The following is a 24,360-nucleotide window of genomic DNA, read 5'->3' as shown; positions in this document are numbered from 1 at the left end:
CTCATATTTTACTATGCCCCTCTCTGGCTTCAGCAATCTCATCGGGAGAAAAAAAAAACACAATACAACAAAAACAAGCAAAGCGTGGTATTGTTCAGGTGCAATGAACTTTTTCCGGTTAGCGTCCATTCGCGAGGAGATGATGACCACTGGAGCGAAACATTATCGGGCACTGGTATGCAAATAACGTGTAAATGTATCCAATTAATCATGGTAATGAATAGCCGGTTACAGTGTGACCGACAAATCGTTTTACTCCATCCGGGACTTCGGACTGCGAGCCCGCAAAAGCCCCTTTACGCTTTCTGCGTGTGTGTGTGCGTCGCACACTAACACGCACGTTCTCACATTGTAGTGTCATTATATTTTGCTTCTTATTTCATGTTCATTTATAAAAAAATTAATCACCTTATCAACGGACATCGTGCTGCGATGTTCTTTACTCTATGTTGTTTACTAGTTATCATGATGTTCTTTACTAAACATGATGTTTTGAAAATTTACGATGATAAGGTCGAGAGCGACAACTGAGATTAGATTTTGTGACTACATGATCCCAATCCTAAGATATGCTTTCAGAGCTACCTGAATTGTATTATCCCATCAAATTTGTATTCTGCAGATTAAACTGTGGGGTTTTGTACTTCTAAAAATTCTTAGTCACCTACGCCACTTTAAAATGAAAATGTAATACCGTTCCTTTTTGGGGGTAATACGTTTCCTTCCTAGGTATATTCGGCTGTCTTATACACCTTTTACCACTATAATCCCACTTGATCACAATGTCATACTCGACGTCCTAAATAATTGATTTTCAATTTGTTGTAAAACCTGGTAGATTCTGTGAAAACAAGAAGAAAACAACGAGACTGAATACAGATAATGTCAACAATGAAAACCATGAATATTTTGATCGTTAACTGGTATGCTCGAGTGTTTTGTCCTTCGAGTGAAAGTAATAAATCCGACTGGAAGTCGTGACGATTATTAATAACAACTTGTCAACACTGCTGTACAAAACTATTATGCTTCTGTCAGAGGAACTCTATACGTAATCGGAGTTTGCATTTTGATCAGAGTTTATGACTTTGCATCAGTAGGCCTAAACAGCGGAAAATTTGTAGGCGGTGTATTCCAGAAAAAAGAAAGAAAAAAGATAGGAGTATAAACAAAAATACCTCAAATCTAATCGGGCTCAATTTGAATATTACGTAAATCATCTCCTTAACGGAAGAAGATAATTAGATGATACTGGTTATTGGTATATGATGTAAATGTCATAATGGGAAATCAAATGTCATTTTCCGGAAATAATTGTACGTACATTTCAGAATCGAACCCCAATAAGGAGAGTGGAGTGTCTGAATACTTATGGCTGGACTATTACTATTATTTCGTCAGTATATGAGGAAAACATTTAACTCTCACAAAACGGCATTATTATCATTCAGTAAGCATACAATGACTTAATCTAATTAAATCGCTCGTTTATTATATGTATCTCGTGACTTTAGGCATACTCATTCATTTACTGTGTGTCATCATAATTATTTTTAGTGAAGTGGTAAATATAGTTTAGGGAAAATTTTATGATTACTGTTTCATTGTTACGTATACGCATCGATGAATGGGTACCGAAAATCGCACTCCTCAGCCAGAAAAGAGGCAATTCGGCCATGCATAAAGTGGCTATAAATGAAGTTTGTCCAGTAAAAGATATGTATTCTGCTGATTTAAACATGAATATGGTGATTCCTGGGAATGAATGAGAGAAAGAGAGAGAGAGAGAGAGAGAGAGGGAGAGAGAGAGAGAGAGAGAGAGAGCTGAATAATGTGACTCTGATATGTTTATTTGGCTCCTCTGTTGTAGCATTTCGACTCAAGTTTAATTTCGTGTGTTTGTTGTGCGTCGAGTCTTGTGGATGATTAAGAACGATGATTCAATTCACAAAATGATTCGCATCTTGTACCAAGTGTATATAATATATCACCAGACGTTTGTGCGTAAATACTACGATGTCCAAATAATGAGAAGAAACCAGCATGTGATTAATTGGCTAGGGAAGGAGAGATGGATCTGCAATCTAACAAGGTTCTGTAGGATTCCAGTATATAGGAAGCAGTTTTATTTAGGGATGGAAATCACGACGATATTAAGTTTTGGCATGTGGTTAATAAAGTGACTACCGTCATGTATTGTGAATTCAGCGTCCTTTTCAGTTTGTTCGATTCGTCACGCGCACAAACACAAACAATACACACGCACATTCACACTCATACACAATTCACGAACGCATTATCAAATTTTCCCTACAAATTTCACGATTGCCACATAGTGGCGCTTGATTTTTGAATGGCATCCCAGAAGACTCTATTAATTGTCATGCCACCAAGTCAAACCCAGAGTAAAAGAGAAAATAAAATGGATCTACAACATTTAGGGCCATGTAGAGTGACAATCAATGGACTCTGTATTATTTAACGGAAAGTAGATCATCATGCCTGATAAATAAGTTCAAACATTTCGACGCACGGCTGACGAATATATCCAAGGATCTATCACGGAAACTTAATATTCAGTTGTTGTGTTTTGTTTTCTACAGAAACTGCTAGTGTCAGTAAAATCGTTCTATAGGGTAGCTGGCCTTTAAAAAAAAAAAAAAATGACTCTATCAGCGAGATTAAGTAAAATAAAATATTCAAGAGCATCGTAGATTTCAAAAAGTGTGCACTCCCGGAATCTCTCTTCTCCCGTTGGCAACCAATTACAAAAAGATGAATTGTCGATGTGCATCCACACTCTGAGCTGTGATTCTATCACGATGGATTCGTCAATCCTGTTGTGAATGAAGTAATGATTCAAATATTGATACTGGTGTTCGTCATGTAGTTGTGCTACTTCATGTAAAGTCAAATTTGCCATTAAAAAAAAAAAAAAAATGAAAGCTTTATTCCTCGTCATTCTAATGATTTTGCCACTATGAATAGGGCCAAACAAAGTATGAGACAAATTCCTCAATAAAATTGAAATTGTATGAAAAAAAGCCTTTTCCGTTTGATTTTGTGTGTTGATTTTCTTTACAATATACAAAGTTGGATAAGTTGACTGATGTACAAAAATATCGTAGTTTACAAGCTGTTTTGGATGTGTTATGATCTCGTTTATTTCCGTACAAACTACACATCATTATCATCGAAGAAATACGAACAGATGTAGCATCCACGTAGTGTTTATAATTACTTTACCTTGCAAATTGCAAAACAAAAGGTTATTGAAATTTCTGTGGAATTACTTCCATCTACCACGTAGACATCGCTTTCTATTCACAATATAACTCGGGTTATATAGTTTGACGCAAGATACGTTTACAAGATTTGTTTAATTAGAACTTCCTTCTATCGTGTTCTCATCTTAATGCTTTCTGCAGCGGTGAGCTTTCAACAAAATTCTTGTGAATGCAAGGCAGATTGAGAAAATAATATAGGTTAGATATTGCATCAAAGTAAGCAAAAAGATATCTATTGACATGGTATGCAGGAAAAAAACAACAACTCGACAAAATCTTCATCTACTAGCATTCACGGGTGTGAAGGAAAAAACCAACACATTCACATTTCAACTTTGTGGTAATTATTTTCCACACACATTAATACAAACGATATTTAGAATTATTTTAAGACATGGTGGTCTATCACCCATACTGCTTCTGGGGACTAAACTAAGATTTGATGCTGAAGGAGGGTATGTGACCTTTGTTTTTTTTTTTTTTTAAACATCATTCATATTGAAAATCCAATCTTGACAAAAGTGATACAAAAATTAATGCTACTCATCAACCGGTTCATAATCAACTTCAATGTATTTGTCAAACTTTTCTTCACATCAATTCTTTAATTCCTTTTATTGAGGTGGGTAGGTAATAGGCTTACGTACCTTAATGTGCACAAGTTACAATCTGCATAAATCTAAATCTTATGGTAGCTGCAGCATCATTGACGTAGGTTAAACAAATCTGAACTAGGCTCGGGGATACATCAAGATGGATATCTAACAGTACACTTATTATGTCAATATTTTCCTTTTCTAGTTGAGGAAAAGTCCAAGAGCATTCACTTATCTCTCTAATGATACCTCAGCACTGGTATAGGACAGCTACAAAGTGATTATACACAGATACAGGGAGTATTACCCTATGCCACAGGAGTTTTATGACCTCCACAATGTCTATCGTCTTTGCTTGCAAACGCCTAAATATACATATGAAATCTACTGAAGCAATGGATGTCATCCTCGGTACATATAGAAAAATCATTTGGCTTGATTCAATTCTACACAAAGTTTGTGAGCAAATCACGCCATTAAAAATAAAAAGATGAGGGGATAAAAGACACAAAGTTTAAACTTAAGAATCATATTATGATCTGGCATATCATGTACATACTCCACATAGCTATATGTGTATTCTTTGAGTATAAATCTCTCTGCAATTATAAGGTAATAAAGTCTCATTAGATAATGATCTCATAATCGGTCAACAAAAGCATACAACATACATTTATGCACAAATGCATTTCAATCAAGTCATATCTTTGTTACACATTTATAACACAAACTTCAGCTGTTTTTCTTCTGTTTCAATTAAAGTCATGATATACACATGAGATCATAGTATGTATGTTTTAATTACAATTATTGTAGGCACATTGGAGATACATAGAAGAAAAGATACACAGCATTGTAAGGTGACAACTTGGTGTGTGAGAAATGTCGCTGTGGTTTACTCACCAAAACACCACCATAAACAAGACTTGAATCTAGTAGCCTACATTGTAAGCAATGCTTGAACTACCACAGCTAGATCCAATCAACTTTCAGGATTTCTGCTTGTTGTTGTGTTACTTACTCCTACAAGTCTGTTTAGGTAATGGGTAACATGCAACCATCAGGTTCTAGGTTCAATACCCCTTTGGATCCACATCATCCCACAGCGACTGACACAGTGGTAAAGGTCACTGTACTCACCATGCTTGCATGAAAAAAAACATATAATTAATATGGACAAAACATCTTCTGAACAGGTATGAAAAAAATAGTCTTGACCAACTTTAACCCGTTGAGGACGAGTCCCGAGTATACTCGGGCAGGTGTCTATGGGAAATGCATGTTGTAGCAAAATCAGTCCGTCCTCAACAGGTTAAAACAGAAAAATGCCAAGAACCAGCACAACCTGGGCACATTTCATAAAAAGTTGCTATGACAACAACTCTTGCAGGAGTGACAAATGCCACGGTAACAACAAGAATCGAGATTTCTATCTGGTTGTTCTTAAAGTTACTATTCCAGCAAGACTTGCTATCTAGGCATCTTTTATGTAATAGGGCCCTGGCCTGCCTCATTCTACCAGCCTACAGTTTTGATATCGAACCTAATGATATATTCAACATTATATTCGGCTTCGAACATTTCACACACACAAACTTCTACACAGTAACAAATATATCCTCAGCTTTGCACAATCAACATGTGTCTGGGGCAAACGATTCTTGACAATGCGTTTATAAGAAACACATTATAGTACTAGCCTAAACAATAAACAACTTGATTTCAGTAATCTACACTAAAGTCTTCTCGTCTCTTCCAGTGGAAGTGTAAGTAATATTCTCATTCCTCAACGTTATCTACTTGATAGGAGATATTCAAACTGGTGTTAGTGGCATACATACAGCAGGCCAACTAAGCAAATCTGTATATTCAATTATTGCAAGACAATAATTACAAAGAAAAGAAAAAAAGATGTTACGTCCAACACTTGCAGTCCTTCAAATTAGCTCAGTCATTGTCTCACAATGAATGTATTAATGCTACTTTGATGAATTTCTATTCTTTCAATACCAGCACATATATAGAACATAGATATCATACTTGTATAATCACTTTGAGTCATAACGGTGCACACATTGCAAACCACTTAAAGCAACACTCATCGTATCGCACTTCAGCTAAAAACACACACCATCTATTTTCTCTGGTCTTCGTGCACAGCGTATCACTTTAATTTGACTCAGCAAGAGCCATTACCCTATCTAGCTAAATCAAGAGTGAAATTATGCTCACTTGGAATGTGTAATGATGATCATTTAACTCTTAATCACCACGTTCGCATGTCCGACTCAGTCGACGGCGTGCAAACTCTCAAACGCAAAAACCCACCCAATCTGATCGATAAATCGCCAAATGCAGCAGCTTGCATTTTATGTGGTGATTGACTATTCAGCAATGTCCCCTACTGGATTTGAATGTAAATTGTCACTGTTTTGTGTGTTAAAGTCATGCTTTTACAGTAATGTAGCTACTGGTCAATTGAAAGAAAAACAATCATAGATGTGTCATACAATTTCCATCAGAGCGAAGCCTGGCATTTTCTTTACAACTTTATTCACTCCTTGTCGAGCTTAATAGAAATCTATTGAAGTTACATAGACTTGAAAAACCGAATGTTTTCGCAAAGCATAACTACGTTAGTGTCTCAGAATAATGTGGCACACAGGGGGTTTCCCCCATGGCACATAAAGAGTTAAATGACAAGGAGATGATGCACATTGTAACCATGCATATGAAAAATCAGCTGGACAGCAAACAAATGAGTCTTTGTGAGAGTAATAATTCCTACTCCTATACACAGTTGCAAAGAGAGGTCAGTCTACTTCCTGGGTGCACCTGTCTTCCCATATACAAGTTTTTTTGGGCTACGCTGCAAAATAGTACACCTCATAAAGATGTGTAGATTAAATAAAAGTCAAGTTCAGGTACTGAAAGCAAGGTAGGTGGGCATAACCAATGACTCCTCACATCCTATCCTACCACATTCTGAAACTGTTACAGTTTCAATATCTGCTCTGTCACATTGCAAAAAAACTCCACCAAAAACAGTCCTTCGCAAAAGAAAACAGGACCAAAAATGACATCAGGCCACGTGTCTGATATTAATCTTACATTGTGGAGCGCCTGTGTATTTAGCTTTTCCTTGGATGAACCACAGACTCTATCTCTGCTGTGATTTGCTCTTTATACAGATTATATGCCACATGCATAATATCTTCTGTGCACAATTTATCTCATTTCTATCTCTACATGGGTCTGCTCTGTTTATTATAGCATCCAATACTTGACCATAATCCAGCATTTCCAGCTTTGATAGTCTGAGTTTATTCATTTCTCGTGTAGTTGAGCTAGATTAAAAGAATGTTGCTTTAAGAGCTTGACTCCAACATACAACAAATCACATGTAAATTCTGACTCAAAGCAGAGAGGATTCGCTGCAAAAATGAATAAGTGGAATTAATGGGGTGAAGAAGTGTCTGAACTATGCTTTCCTTATGGATTTCTCATTTCCACTATTTGGTGTTCAGACGATGTCAAAATAAAAAAAAAATAATTATGCAGAGAAAGACAATTAATGCGGAGGCTGCTGCCCGTAAGGGTTATACCCTGGCTGGCCGTATGGCTGTGCTGGATACCCTTGTGTGGGGTAGGCTTGCTGCGGGGGAGGTTGGGTGGGGTAACCCTGGGGGGCCTGTTGGTATCCATACCCCATTTGCTGTCCATAGGGAGGTTGAGTTGGGTACTGCTGGCCATACTGCCCATACGGTGTGGGCATTGGTGTGGGGGCACCATAGGAGGGGGCGTAGGAGGGCATGGGTTGGTAGTAGGGGTTGGCTGGAGGGTGCTGGCCGTAACCGCCGGGCGCAGGTTGTGGGGGAGGTGCGGAGGCGGCGGCTGCAGGGGGTGGGGCCTGAGGTGCAGCAGCAGGCGGAGCTTGAGTCCTGGGTGCTGGCTGTGGGGTGGAGCGCGGCGCTGGTACGGGCGGAGTCGGTGTAGGCTGGGTAGTCTTGGGCGGAGGTGGTCTCTCAGGAGGGACTTTGCCTGTATAAGGGTGGAAGAACAAGAGGATTAAAAAAATGGAATAAGCTTAACATGTGCTCAAGAAACCACCAGCAGTAAGAAACTGTACATTGTCTCATGCCAAGCAGAAGGGCGCTAAGCCTTGTGAGCTTGAAAAATCACAAAATATAATGGGCACATCACATGAATCACATGAATGAGCTTTCAAAACTCTGTTGAATTATGTCACAAACCAAAATTTCTTGCTTGGGCCTTTCTGCCAGGCAATAACACCAAAATTAGCAGCCCAAATGACGATGACATAAAGTACTATGAAAGGAAGCTTTCTCTTCCTCAAGACTTAGCCGGTTAAATTTCCTATGACATTCTCCTTACAGATACAAAATTATGTCCACAGATTAATCCTGTTGAATGAGATATAAAAATTTCATAGGATAGTACACACATTTCATAAACTTCCAGAATTCTGGAAAAAACAAGTTCTGTGATGACACGTTCACATGGAAGTTCTGCAGCTGAACCTACAGCTTTGACTTGCAAGACTTCAAACAACAGCAAATATTGAGAGGCTTGCTGTCTACTATGCTAAACAGAGAATATGGAGCATTTGCATGTCAAATATGCTACACTCGAAAACCAATTTGAGGAGAGTGAGAGGCAAGCTATTTGATTTACAGACAAGCTTACAGTCTTGCAGCAAATTACAGAATTAAGAGAAATTAGGTTTTGAAAAGCAGTTAAAAGAGACAAACAATTTACCAGAAAAGTTGTGTCGTAGAGCGACATGTACGTACATGTACAATGCTGTAGATTGACATTTAAAGGTAGGGGATACCTTTTACAGACCTCCCAAAATGCAGCAAAACATTAAATATGAACCTCAGGGGACTTGTTTAGGCCACTGGTGAGAAATTTGAAAGTCAACAGTTATCTACAATTTGAATAATGCACAAAACTCAACTACTCAGTAGTTCTGTGTGTCAGCCACCATTACGCCTTTTTGTTGCAGTCTTCTGTATTTTTTTTTATCTATAAACACAAATCTAAAAGTATAAGAGCTGATGTAATAACATATAGAGTGTGTAGCAAGAATGTATATAGAAATGTTTGTAAGTTTTGATGAACTTTCTTCACAAAATATACATGATGGACACACATGTACTGCATGGGTCTGCAAAGGTAGCCTAGTAATGTACTGGAATTTACGGTGAGCCCCCAAAAAATTCAATTCAAAATCTAACGGTCAATAAAAATGTACTAAATGTTACCTTCCACTTTCAATACTTTATGGGAGTTTCTAAAATGATACTCTCTTCAACATACCACTGTATTTATACAACTCTTCATTTAAGGCATGCAAATGGGATTCCCTACCTTTAATACTAACAAAACTACAGCACTTTGACCGCAGCATGGAGTTGACCAGAATGCCTCTACTTTCTAAAGCAATCACCATATGTTGTTAGAAGTACATGGCCCTTTATTTACATTTTCATGAAGTTCACTGACCTTGACCACTGACCTCAAGAATTGACCATACCCCTCCCCACCTTTGTTTGTACAAAGGAATTATTTCTTAATTCCATTATCTATCATGCCAAATCTTTGGAATTTCTTTGCATTAATTATTGCCAGAAAATGACATTTATGCCTAAATTTAGTTAACCTTTGATCTTTTTCAGCTCTGCATCTAAAGACATCTCACTGTTAATGCCCTTCTTGCCAGATGATATCACCATTGACATTCCCAGCTGAAGCAATGGCTAGTGAATGACATTTTCAGTTACTACGTATATAGCAATATTTGACCTGTCACGTCATGAAAACAACAGGCTATGCGTTACTGAAGTTATTGCTGGGAAATGGCATTTTCAGCCAAAGGTCAATGATCCACCACCTTTGACCACAAGGGATTGATTTTTTTTTTTTTTTTTTTTTAAGCGTCATAACAAAATGTTTACGTAATGTTGAATACCTGGCCCAGGTGTTATGAAAATCTATCAAAGAGGTTTTCTTCATCATGTTAACAGTATCTGAGGAGCATGGAGGGATGAATGTATAATGTATGCACCAAAATCAAGTCACTTTCATCACTTGATATTGTGGAGGCATACAAAAATATTGGCTCAATAAAACAGATTATGAGGATTGATACCAGTGCTGTATATCATCAGCAATAGACATACACATGCAGAATATATGCCACAAAACATAATACATATGTGACCCTGCACAACAAAACACACAAAAAGTTGCCAGATATGGATTTTTAGTTAAGGGCAGATTCTGAAAGAGCAGACTCTAAGCTTTAAAGTGATATGTAACTCAATTCAAATGGATTCTTCTAACCTACATAAATATTGGAGAGAAAGCGCACACTCTGGAAAAGTTTGAACTGAGAAAAGACGCTGTGAAGTACAGGGTCTATTCAAATGCCTAATCTTTACTAAGCCGTGCTACTAGTGCCATGAATGGGACAAAAAAACTTGATGTAAACCACTGTAGCAACAACAATGAAGGGATTATCAGATTAAACTGAAATTGAGCATACTCAATTAACACATTCTGTTCATAATAAATGTCAGCTTTCAAAGCAGTAGCATCATCCTTTAAAAGTTATTAGAGTTGAAAGTGAAGAGTGTGCAAAGGATTTTCAAGAAATTAAAAGGGACTTCTAAGAAAAACCTGATCACTTACTTTACCAAAAAAGGGTTGTAGAAAAACTGCTGAAAACCCATTTTCCCATTCACTTTATGATCCCAAACTTCAGGATAATGTAGAAGAAGAATAGCTCTTTCAGAAAATATGGAAAACTCAAAACTGACTCTGTTGACCCGTTTCTTGTGTCTTTCTTGTGTCCTCACATAAAATCAAGGGGTGCGACTTTTTGTTTGTTTTGTGATGCATGGTCACATATCATGTCCCTGGGACTAACCATGGACCTATAGCACAAATCAAATTACTACATAATACCAGGGACATGCAGATGAGAATAAGTTACATGTAAGCAAATACCTTGTGAGATACTACATACTCATCAACAAAGATACTCATGGGTATTGTAATGGCAGTTGGAACACCCCTAATACGTAGTGCATGTTAGTTTGTCAGTTGCTCTCTGGGCTGCGAATGCACATCTTTAGTTTATCTTGCACTGTGCACCTCCACAAATCTGACTTGTTGGTGCCTTTAATACCACTTGAAATAAGCCTAGCATTCAAAATTTGGTACTCTGACAATATAACTCTACACTTCCATTCTTCTGCCAACTGTTGGTTGACAGAGGCAGTAATTAAGATTTGCCTTTATAATGAACTTATAAGGCCCAGATTTCTTACAACTGAAAGGAAATGGAAAAAGGTATCAGAAAAGCCCATGTCATTTTTTTTCTCTCTCTGTGAATTACAAATTATAGCTGTAACTCCATGCAAAATGCAAATAAACAATTACAAAAAGAAGAAATGAGGAGAAGGTAAGGTCTTTCAAAAGGACAATAAAAGTTGTCAAAATATAAACTTCTTATCCCACTCTAAATTCTGATTGGAAAACTAGATGACAAGTGTCAGCATGAATTTAACTCCCTAATAAAGAATTTAGTGTAAACAGCGTTGACTGGAGATAGTCATAAGTAGGTTTACAAATGGATTTGAGCTTATCACTGGTAAGTCTGTAATGGAGCGTACTGTAGGTACACTTATTTTCTCCTTGTCATTCTTGTTGTCTTTCTACTGACGGTGTAAATACATTATCTGTCTGCCAAGCATATCAATTATCTGCTAGCTTTGTTTAATACTATTCTGGCACATCCGGATAATAAAACATACCATTCCCAGTGTGCCCAAATCATATCATGAAAAGATTTTTGAAAAAGTTTTTGAAAAGGTCATGAAAAGGTTTTTCCATGCACTGCCAGTGTATCTGCACCTTGTTACAAATCATTGATAAAGCAGTAGATGTACGAGGTGTGTCAGAAAAGTTCCAGGACTGGTGTCATAAAAGATTTATTTCAAATCCAAACTTTAAACTAAGAGGTTTCACCTTCAAAGTAATCTATCTGGAGTATGTAACTGTGATCTTAGCTCTCTGCAGCCATCAGATTTTTTTTTCCTACATAATTTTAAATACACATCCTCTGTTTCGGGTTGTTCAGCAATGAGCACAGAGCAATGAACAAACTTGAAGTTTCTGGTACAGTTGGGGAAAACTCCTTCAGAAGCACTAAGATTGCTGCAGCAAGTGTACAGAGATGAGATGATGTCAGGCACACATTTTTTTGAGTGGTGCAAGAGGTTTAAAGAAGGATGAAAGGACATAGAAGATGACCCCAGGAGCGGAATGCCCTCAACGACCAGGACTGAGGTCAACATTGAGCACGTCGGGCAGATGGTGCGTGGCAATCGTCGCCTGACTCTTCGAACGATGGCAAATGAGCTGGGCATGAATCGGGACAGTGTCTGGAAGATTCTCACTGAAGATCTGGACATGCAGAAAATCTGCACAAAGATGGTGCCAAAACTCCTGAGTGATGACCAGAAGAATTGATGAATGCAAGTTTTATGGCCAACTCATTTGCCATCATTCGAACAGTCAGCCAATGATCACCGTGCCATCTGCCTGATGCGCTCACCGTTGACCTCAGTCCTGGTTGTTGAGAGCCTTCTTCTCCTGGGGTCATCTTCCATGTCATATAAACCTCTTGCACCACTCAAAAACATGTGTGCATGACATAACCTCCACAGTTCTTTATAAACACTTTACAGCGTTATCTTTTCAGGACTAAATCAACTTCATTTGAAGACAGACAAGTCTTACACGTAACACTTCTTTACCTCAATATGAAAGGAGAGTGTGGTGGAAAGTAAAAAGCAACAGAACAACACATAACAAAACAAAACAAAATATATATTTGGCAAAGCTGTAGGGATTAGAATTCTAATAGTTTTGGGCATTTGCTTTGTCAGTGAAAAGTTGGCCTCCATTACCCGATTAAGTGTTAGAAATAGGAATGAAAGTGAGTTTAATAGTGATATTGTTAGGTGTGAAACAGGAGAATGAGGAAGTTATGAGCGAGACGTAGATAAGTGTAGAGTTCACATCCTACCTTATTTAGACATTTTAACTTCTGTTTATTCTATCCAGCCATTATTTACCTGAACGGAGAGCAGCATGATGGATAAAGATGCAAAATGATATCACATGTGATTGCTACACATTCGATTTTTTTGTTTTTGTTTTATCATAATTTTTTCAGCATCTGAAATGCCATGGTATAATGTTACAAGAACACAATATGACATACTTGTGTAGTATCCTACAAATACATTGCTTGGATTTGAACACATAAATATTGCTTAAATCAGCTTTGTTTTCCTGGGTTTGGGACAACATTTGAAATAGAAGAGTTACCTCCCTCCTGCTAAAACATGGTTCACTTATGATGCCGATGCTGTAATTTTAGACCGTAAACATACATTGTACGCTTGCATACATAATGAACAGAAATAGACGTCTGGTGACTAAATTCAAAAGGAAATGTAACTGCTAAAGATCTCCGAATAAGAAACTCAAAATCAAATCAGAAGAACAAGTTGTTGCCCTGTGTTACCTAACTCCATGGACTATATGTGACTGTGCACCTCAAAACGAACATAAAGTCGCACACACTGATTTTGCGTGAGGAATGAAAATAAGTGAAATGGGTCAACCTAGCCGAACTTGACTTTTTCAAATTTTCTGAAAGAGCGGGTCTTCTTTTACATTATGCTCAAATTTGGTAGCATAAAACGGGCAGGAAAGTGTGTTTTTTAGCAGTTTATCACAAACATTTTTGGTAGAATAGTGTAAGTGTGTCTTTAGAATCCCTTTTTCATTTCTGAAAAACCTTGTCCACACTCTTCACTTTCAACTCTAATAACTTTTGAAAGGATAGTGCTACTGCTTTGAAAGTTGGCATTAATTATGGACAGAATGTGTTAATGAGGCATCCTTAATTTCAGTTTAATCTGATAATCCCTTCATTGTTGTTACCCCAGTGGTTTACTTCCTGTTTTTTGTCCCATTCATCGCACAGCCAGCACGGTCTGGTAAAGATTAAGCGCTTGAATAGACACTGTACTTCAGAGCCTCTTTTCTCAGTTCACACTTTTCCTGAGGTTGTGCTTTCTTTCCAATATTTAGATACGTTAGGAGAGTCCATTTGATTTGAGTTATACATCATTTTAAAGCTTAAAGTCTGCTCTTTCAGAATATGGTATTAACTAAAAATTCATGTCTGGCGACTTTTTGTTTGTTTTGAGGTGCATTGTCACATATAAGGTAACATCTGATCAATACATCAAATCACAATGGGTATGTCCTACCTCATCATGTTACCTCATCATGTGTCTCCATAGACTAAAATTTTGTGTCACACAGTGAGTGCATCACAAGAGATGACAAACTATGGCTCTCCTCGTGTCAGTAACATTAACATTACCACCAACATGACATCAAAAAATAATACCTCTTGAGATGAATCAATAACAATGGGTTAGTATGCTCTCAGAATGTGTAAAAAATACCTGTCGCTTAACAATTTTATCCTTGTTTGATGCCAAACTATTTGTTTCAGGCTGACAAATTTGAAATTTAGTGTCTTCCTAGGCTGGACTAGTAGTGATATCTGAACTTCTGAATATGAAATATCTAACAGGTGCAATAATACAATATAATATGATCAGTGAACGTAGATGACAGTGATATATCACTGCACAGAAATTACTCTAGATACTACAAGAGTTCTGCCCTGCTCATGTGAAGAATATTCATACAGCACTTGCAGGAAGACCTTGCATTGGAAAATGGTGTAACATACTGCCAGTCACTTGTGTATGAAGACATGAATGAAATAACACTATCAGATGAATAACATTGTCATGACTGTTTCACATAGAGACAATGAAGCTAGAAGCTACGAAGACAAACTATACAAATCAACAGAATTAAAATAAAGCAAAGAAAGAAACAAGTGCAAAGGCTGGATGAATCAGTCCCAAGACAAGTCAGACATTCATCTTGAAAACACTCTTGGATTATAAGAAGCAAATGAGAAGAAATATGGCATGGATTGCTATGAAAGTCTCCAGTGGTAAGAGCAGATGGGTTTACTGTATGACTTGAAATTTTTGCGAAATGCTACATATCAGACATTTTCGCTTGTTGTTAATTTTGCGGTTGCAAGGGGGTTGCTGCTATACCTTTAACCCTAAAGGGGCCGGGCTTTTTTGGCTATGCTCAGACCGGGGGGGTGGGGGGGGGGGGGGCGGGATGGATTACGCCCATCTCGGCCATCGGTGGTGCGATCGCAATGAAATTTTGCATGCGTGAGACCCGCGTCATAATCTACAAGATTGTGTCATAAGATTTTTTGAAACAATCAATTTCTAATTTTAATTAATTAATTATGCAAATTAAGCTCAAGATGATATTTTAGCCTAATTAAAAGCATTGAGAGTCTAATTTTTAATCTGTAAATCTGTTTTAGCATATTCAACAATTGTACATCACAAAAACTTCCAAAACTCATTTTAATTCTTATGTATTTTATTGTTTTCAGAATTTCTTATGTATTTCTTTGTTTTTCAACTTTTGTTTTTTCTTTGTTTTTTCATTGGAAATTGTCACTGACCACTTTTCTACCATAATTAGCACAAAATTAATCAATGAAAGTGATTAATTGTAAAAATATCAGGTTTTTATGACTTTCATGACAGAGCACTGTTTTCCATAGGAAATGTACACAAAATCACAAAATTGTGCCCGTTTTGGGGCGACATTCCATTACAAAAATGGGCGTGGCTTCGCAAAAGTATGCGTGGACGTTGCAAATTTGGTCTCAAAAGTTGCGCGAGACTTGAACGAAGAAAGTCAAGAAGCCTCGCGACGAGGCCTTCTCGCGTTACAGAATTATAGCGCGAAACGTCGAGGGGGGGGGGCGGATTCCACCCCCCAGGCCCTTTTAGGGGTAACAAAATAAATAAGAATAAGTAACAAGTTGAAATACTAGTCTGAATTTTTTCACTTCAGCGATTCACTGTACGTAAAAAGCAGTGTGTTCTGCATTTGAAGTATTGTACATGGCTTTATTCAAGAATTCATTTTTTAGAGGTTTAGTTTTTGCACATTGTTGTTTTGCCATGTTTTTATATACGTGGGTTATTATTTTTGTGGTTCAAAGGGGATATGCAAAATTTGCAATAATAAAACCACCACAAAAATTTCAGCTCATACTGTACTATTCTGTGACAATGGAGCATTGAATGACACCTGACGACGAAGAGAGCAATGCAAGTAAAATCAAATTGACGCATTTCCTAACTTTTTCTAAAAATTTGCACTGCTGTCTAGAGGAAAAAAAAAAATCCACACTTCATAAATTCCAATAGCTCTTTTTGATTTATGAAATACTACTTCATAAAGATAACAAAACAACAAACAAACAAACCAAGAGAATAATAGTATTTCGGACAAATTCAATTGCAAAGAGCCTATAGGAGGGAATCAAAATGCATTGCAAAATGGGGGAGGGCAGTCATTTACATGCGAGACATATACACAATTACACTCTTCAGAGCTATGGACGTCGGTACGAGCGGACGTGATTAGGAGGAGCTCTGCGCAACTTGGAGCAAAATGGACTGAAATTACTCAAAATTGCGGATATTTTGTGTAACGTAGGTGGAACCTGTCATGTGTCTGTGAAATCTAGCATCTTGAGAATATTAACTGCAAAGAATAACCGAAGCTTTTGGTGGAATCCAACAAGAGAAATGACCGGGAAAACACAAAAAGGTAAACGCGGGGCGGCAGCTACCAACCAGCAACAGCCCACTGGCTCCCCCAGAGAGCCCGGGCAGGAACAACCAGCTCTCGCTAGTAGTGCACCGAACCAAGCCGAAGAACCACCTGTGTGTTTAAATTCGGCGCCTCTCGACACGTACGCTGATCACGTGACTCGAAACCGGCGCGTACAGAGTACTTCGACGAATGACTCGGCACAGATACCACCCGAGACGGGTCTGAACTCCGCTATAAGACAAGTCATCGAAAACCTCCTCAAAGATGATGTCTTCGTGAACGAACTTGTTCGTACCATACAAGAAAAGTTGCTCCACAATATGAAGGAGTCCATTTGCCAAGAGGTAACCGACTCGGTTAAATTTGACATTGACGAACAGAATGATGAAATAACGTCAATGAGGAAGCAGATCCATGACTTGCAAGACGCCAATGACGAGGCTGAGCAATACTCTAGACGGACATGTCTCATCTTCAGTGGCATACCCGAGACCCCCGATGAGAATACCGACACCAAAATCATCCAATTTTGCAGAAGTGACCTCGGAGTCGATATCTGCGAGGAGGACATTGACCGTACTCATCGACTGGGCAAGCCGAGCACGCACAACCAAGCCAGTGGCGTCTCCACCAGAGGCTCGTCGACGAAAAACGCTTCACGGACACCTACCCGGAACCTGATTGTGAAATTTGCCAACTACCGCAAACGCGAAAGTGTCTATAGTGCGAGGTTCAAGCTCAAGAATGCAAACAACATAGTGTACATCAATGAGAGTCTCACTAAAAAGCGAAAAGATCTGTTCTGGAAGATCAGGAGCAAATACAAGAAAATAATCAGCAGAATATGGACCCAGGATGGACGCATTTGTGTCAAGCTACGTAATGACATGGGACGTGTGATTGTATCAAGGGAAGACGACCTCACCAAACTAGACAGGTACTTAAACTCACCAAATTAGACAGGTACTCAAACTGAACTCAAGAATTTCTGCTTCAACAGCAAATTCTACAATACTCCACAGCCTTAAAAAAAAAGAAAGTAATATATTGATAGAAATATCTGCGCAATTTTGTATACGAATATATGCCAGTTAAGCTCATAATGTTGTGATTATTTAATACATTTATTTTGTCCAAGCTCCCTCTGTTCGCATTTGTATACGACCTTATAGTGATTAGTAAACTCTTGTATGTATTACATTTATTTTACTGTATATATCTATCTACCCTACAGATCATTTCAGGTAGATGTTAGTGTTTGTTTTTGAATGTAGAATTGTTTTTGTTTTTATTTATGGTTGAATCATCTTTTTGTAACGTTTGTCAAAAACCTGTTAAATGCAATCATAAGGCCTTACTCTGTACAAATTGCACTCATTGGATACACATTAAATGTGGATGTGTCTCGCCTAGACAGTATAATGATACATCTTATCAGTTCTTTAAATGGGAATGTCCCAGGTGTCTTTTTCAACAAATGCCATTTTGGAACGCTGATATGAATACTAAATATCAGCAGCCCCACCTGGCTGATTTGTCACAAATGTCATGTGATGACGACTCCTCAAGAATTTCATCTGAATTTCCAAAAAGTAAGGGATTAAAAATTTCGCATATTAATATAAGAAGTTTGAGAAATAAGGTTGATGATTTGAAATTATTTTTGAAGAATAACCCATATGAAATACTTTCAATCTCAGAAACATGGCTCTGTGAAAGTATATCCAACTCTTTATTACACATAGATGGATATTGTTTTGAAAGGAGGGATAGAGACGAAAAAGGTGGAGGAGTTGGTTGTTTTATAAAAGCTAATATTTCATATGTAAGAAGAAGTGATCTCGAAGACAGTGAGCTAGAAATGATGTGGCTTGAAATAAGACTACAAAATCACAGTTCAAAGTTACTTGGTATTGTGTATCGCCAGCCAAACAGTGGAAATACATTTTTTAATCGTTTTGAAATAAATTTAGAAAAAGTTAGTGACTTATCAAAGGACATTTTGATACTTGGTGATTTTAACTGCAATATGTTGACAAAGAATAATCTATCGCGGCAAATCTTTGATTTTTGTGATAACATGCAATTTACTCAATTGATCAAAAACCCTACAAGGATAACGCCAAACAGTAAAACTCTCATTGATTTGATTCTTGTTACAAATAATCTAAAATCATTGGAAAATGGCACACAGTCAATGGGAATTAGTGACCACTCATTGGTTTACCTTGTCTTAAAAGAAAAACCGCCAGTATCAAGATGTCCACTGATAACATTTCGTTCATATAGGCATTTTGATGAAGATGCATTTAAGCAAGACCTCGATACCATAAAGTGGGATGATCAGTTTGTGAGAAATGAAAACGTAGAACAGATGTGGCATATTTTTAAATGTAGAGTAAAAGAGGTCTGTGATCGTCATGCTCCCTACATCACTATAAAAAGAAAGTCTAAAGGGTCACCATGGATAACGAATGAGTATTTGAGTATAGCACGTGATCGTGATTATTTTAAGCGCAAATATGATAAGTATAAAAGTTTGCATTATTGGGAAAAGTATAGAAATATGAGAAATGCAGCAAATGTTCTGAACAAGAAACTGAAACGAAATTATTATAAAAATTTATGTAATAAGAATTGTGATATGAAATCATCATGGAGAGTATTGAAACAATTGTTGCCTAAAAAAGATTGTAGTTCTGAAATCAAGATTGTTTTGAATAATGAAATTATAGAAGAGAAAGAAAAAGTCGCTGAACTTTTTAATAAAGTTTTTAATAATGTACAAAATGAAATTTTAGGTAATACGGACACCCGAAATCTTAATGCAAATGCATTAAAGACGTTACATCAGACTGAAAATGTATTTAAGTTTGTTGAACTTAAGGAAGAATTTGTATTAAAGGAACTATCTCATCTTGATACGTCTAAAGCAGTTGGAGTTGATGATATACCTCCAAGGTTGCTTAGAATAGCTGCTCCTTACATAGCTGGTGCTTTAACAAAGCTGTTTAATTGTTCTTTAGAACATGGCTGTTTTCCGAGCGAGTTTAAGATAGCAAAAATAACTCCTATTCACAAAGGAGGAAATCGAATGCAACTAGGTAATTATAGACCCATCTCCGTGCTGCCAATATTGTCCAAAATTCTTGAGAAAGCTGTGCATACCCAATTATATACATACCTGAACGAACAATCAATGTTAAGCGAATTTCAATCAGGATTTAGACCTGGTCATTCAACTGTCACATGTTTAACCCATATAGTAGAGAAAATTCTTGACAATATGGACAAAGGCAGAGTCACAGGTGCCGTTTTCCTAGATTTGAAAAGGGCCTTTGATCTTATACCTCATCACTTGATCTTTCAAAAAATGTTATGTTACGGCATTAATGGAGTTGAATTGGCGTGGTTTAAGTCATACTTTTTAAATAGGCAACATTGTACTAGCATACAAGGGACCATGAGTAACTATCTCACAGTGAGATCTGGTGTACCACAAGGTTCCATTTTGGGACCGCTGATATTTTGTTTGTTCGTCAATGATATTTGTAATCTAAATCTCCATCCGGAGACAAATATCTCTCTGTATGCAGATGACACGGCATTGTTTAATCAGGCAAAGGATCAACAATCATGTGAAAACAATCTGCAAAAAGATTTCAATAATGTAGTTCAATGGTTACAATGCAATGGTATGTGCTTAAATGCAACCAAAACAAAAACGATACTTTTTGGCTCTAAGAGAAAAACTCAAAATGCTGACATTTCCATCAAATATAATAGCAATCTGTTAGAATCAGTAGATAAAATCAAGTACCTTGGTGTTACGATTGACAAGCATTTACTATGGTCTTCACACATACATGATATAGTTAAAAAGGTATCAAATACGATTGTTTGTATTCGACGAGTTCAGCATTATTTATCCAAGAGACTTTTAAGAAAGTTATATTACTTGTTGATACTGCCGCATATAGATTATTGTAACAGCGTATGGGGAAATACCTCTAAAGCAAACATCGCAAAATTGCAAAAGTTACAAAATAGGTATGCACGATTAATATTACGTGCAGATTATTCCACCCCACAAAGCAACCTTATCAGTATTTTGAATTGGCAAACAGTGCAACAAAGGATTAAGTTCCAACAGTGTTTGATGGTTTTTAAAATATTGAATAATGTAGCCCCAATGTATTTGAATTCATGTATTAGTAAACGACCAGTATATTATTTCACGCGATATGCTATTAATAGTCCCTTATTTATTCCAAGATGTAAGACAGATTTTAAGGTTCGCACCTTAGCAGTTACCAGAGCAAAACTGTTCAACAAACTACCGTTACTCGTTCAAAACTGTAAATCTTTGCAGTGTTTTAAACAGCAACTTCGGATTTTATCATTTTTGCTTTAAGGTTCAGGGTAAGGTGACATGGAAATCACACATACCATATAGGTTATTTCTGTGACCCTGCACGGGAAGGAGTGCGGGTACCTCTTTTGTTTGTTTGTTTGTCTGTTTGTTTGTTTTGTCTATAGCGGTGCCTTGATCGTTTTGTTTTACCCGTATTTGCATGTTGAAGGTGATTTCCCCATACCACTTTGTTCTATGAAGGTTTTAAGTACAGATCGTAGACGTGTGACATTTTTGTTTTGTTTTTAATCTTGCTATTTTATACACGCACATGAATGACTGTTATCGTACTGTATGTATAGAAAATTATTGTGTATAACACGCGAGCACGTGTATGTGTGTACGTACAGTGTAGGCGCACGGGTACTCACGGAGGTCTCACCTTCCCGCTAGTGTGTGTGCATCCCCCATACAGGTACACTATGTATCATGCATGAGTTCGCTATGCATTTGGAAGTGGAGTGTAAGAAAGTATGGGACGATGTATGAGTGACTGTGTGTGTTGTGTGTGTGTGTGTGTGCGCGCGCGCATGTGCGTGTGCGTGTGTGTGTGTGTGCATGTGTGTGTGTGTGTGTGTACATGTGTGTGTGCGCGCAGATGTGTGTGTGTGCATGTGTGTGTGTGTATGTAAATGTGTGTGTGTGTGTTTGTGTGTGTGTGTGTGTGTGTGTAACGGTATACATGTGTGCGTGCGTGCGTGCGTGCGTGCGCGGGAGTAATGGCAGGGTTAGATTTTCGGGTTGGTGCACCAACGTGTCTGCGCCAAGTGGCCTGCATTGTGTGTGCGTACGTAGGCGTGAGGGTTTGTAATTATTAGTTTTTGTTGGGGGGGGGGGGGAGGGGGATGGGTTATTCCACTTTTATTCTATGTAAAGAAATATATCTAGTGAGATGATTTTATTTCATTTTGATTGTATTATGATAAGTATTCATGTGTGTAGATTTTAATGTTTTACTGTTCAATAATGTACGAAGGTTAACTTTGTGTTACGATGAATGTTTATGTATTTTTATCATGGGCAGGGCTCTCTGGAAGAGCAGGACCTGCTGGTCTTGATGAGTCTACCCTGTGGAAATAAAACTGAAATAAAATAATAATAACCCATGACAAAATAACAAGAATGACATCACACAGACAAAGATTAGAACTTAGAAAAGAGCAGATAATCATGATTGATATATCGTGTAATTGCACTTTAGTACTACAAAATTAGTTGGTAGGAGTAGTATCAAAAGTGGTGGTGGTGGTGTGAAGTGGGAGGAGTTCTGGCATCAGGAGTGGTAATGATATACCAGAAGTGATAGTATTGGTAGCAGTGACATTAGTCATGTGGTAGTACAAGTAATTTGGTAGTGGTAACAGTGGTAGTAGAGGGCACACGCTCCTCTTTATTTTTCGTTAAAACAAAGGAAGTAAAAGAAGTAAAAAGAAAAAAGGGGGGGGGGGCATGAGCCCCCTTTAATTTTATAAAGGTGCCTCCTCTTTTACGAACTGAATGTTATTATCATTAACCTGTTGAGGACAAGGTGATTTTGTTACAACACACGTTTCCCATAGACACCTGTCCTAGTATATGCGGGACTCGTCTTCAACGGTTTAACATCTCACCTGCATTGTGGTGGCTGGGTGCAGCAGGTGGGGGCACAGAGGGCTGGTTGGCAAGGGACTGGGTCAGGTCACGGAGCAGCTCCTCCTTTTCCGTCTTACGGGCAAAGCACAGGTCAACGACCTTGCTCTGGAACTTGACCAGAATCTGGGTCAGGTCATTGTAGAACTGAGAAAAAGAAGCAAAGAAGAAGAAATCATAGAAATTCATTTTGTGATCTCCATTAAGAAACTGAGCACTTATGGATATTTACAGTCTGGTTTAAAAGCACGACATAGTATGGTAGGAAAAGAAAGCTTGCAATGATTACACTATTTATTATATTACTGCAAAACACAATATTTTCGCGGCATGAAATTTTCATGAATTGGAGCCAACAGCCTTTTTTGCGGCATGAAAATTTCGTTGCCTCTAACATTCAATACATATAGTGTAGACAAGAACTTTCATGTGCATTTTAATTTCATGATTCTTGGCTCTCGCGAAATTTGCAAAATTATAATGCATGTGAACGTTCCTTGTTTTACAGCATGCATTATACATTAATTATACATTACAAATGTTATGCATACAAAAAAAAATAACATAAAAATGAGGAGTTATTCTAGTGGCTTAAAAGTGGTTTCAAAAGTCACTCTAGCACCAAGGTATGGCATTCTGCCTTCTTTAAATAGTGATTTTTGTGGATGCAAATGTTACATCTATAGTTCCACACTTGATGGAACATGATCAGTTATCAAAGGGATCATATAGTTTTGTTTGAGACCTAATTTCAGCTTTCTAACATTTTTTGGTGAGATGAGAAACCTCTAATCAAATATGAAAGAGCATGTAATTCCCTGAGGAATTCAATGTTTATTTGATGAAAATTGGTTTTGAAATGGCTGAGATATCCAAAAAAGAGCAATTCTAATAACGTGTGGGACCCACCTTTCATTACGATCTCTTTGTTTTACTTTGTTTTTGGATGTTTCAGTCATTCCAAACCCAATTTTCATCAAATAAACTTTGAATTCCTCTTAAAATGGTATGCTCTGTAAGTGCTCTGTAAGTGTTTTCTTGGTATCTCGCAAAAAGTTAAAAGCCCAATTCTCATCTCCACCAATACTGTACTATCCCTTCATAAGCATGTCACATATCATAACAACTGACAATCATAATCATATTGTACATGATATGGAGCACAGAATTAGAAAATTCTCAATATTAATCTCCTAAAGTAAATAATTATGTTGGAAAAAACATACCACAACAAATATTCAATTCTCTCTTTTTGCAAGAATAGGCCAGTACAACACATGGCTGGGCCAACTGACTGTTGAATAAGCTGATGACAGCATCAGTACCTATTTTGTATCCCTACAAAAGTTATTTTAATAGTTTCATAATGTCGCCACTAATGTAATACAATCAGCACAGAGCAGTCACATTTAAAGGGATGGTATAGTATTGATTGAGGTGAGAATTCAGCTTTTATCTTTTTGTGAGATACTTAGAAATCACTTCATGAAATGTTGAAAAGCATACAATTCCAATAGGAATCAAAGTTTATTTGATGGAAATATGTTTTGAAATGGTTAAAGTATCCAAAAACAAAGTA

General features: G+C 37.4%; 1 protein-coding gene across 1 annotated transcript in view; it reads right to left on the bottom strand.

Moving 5' to 3' along the window:
• Positions 1–6,736: 6,736 nt before the first annotated feature.
• Positions 6,737–24,360, bottom strand: part of LOC140237466 (programmed cell death 6-interacting protein-like) — a 35,596-nt gene continuing 17,972 nt past the window's right edge. The window contains exons 14-15 of the mRNA XM_072317393.1: positions 22,763–22,928; positions 6,737–7,924 (exon numbers count right to left, since the gene is read on the bottom strand). Of these exons, the coding sequence (XP_072173494.1) occupies positions 7,455–7,924; positions 22,763–22,928 (636 nt within the window). The 3' untranslated portion in view covers positions 6,737–7,454. The remainder of the gene's footprint in view (positions 7,925–22,762; positions 22,929–24,360) is intronic.

Source organism: Diadema setosum, chromosome 14 (assembly GCF_964275005.1).
Source record: "Diadema setosum chromosome 14, eeDiaSeto1, whole genome shotgun sequence".
NCBI lineage: Eukaryota > Metazoa > Echinodermata > Echinoidea > Diadematoida > Diadematidae > Diadema > Diadema setosum.
This window is presented reverse-complemented; position numbering and strand designations above follow the sequence as displayed.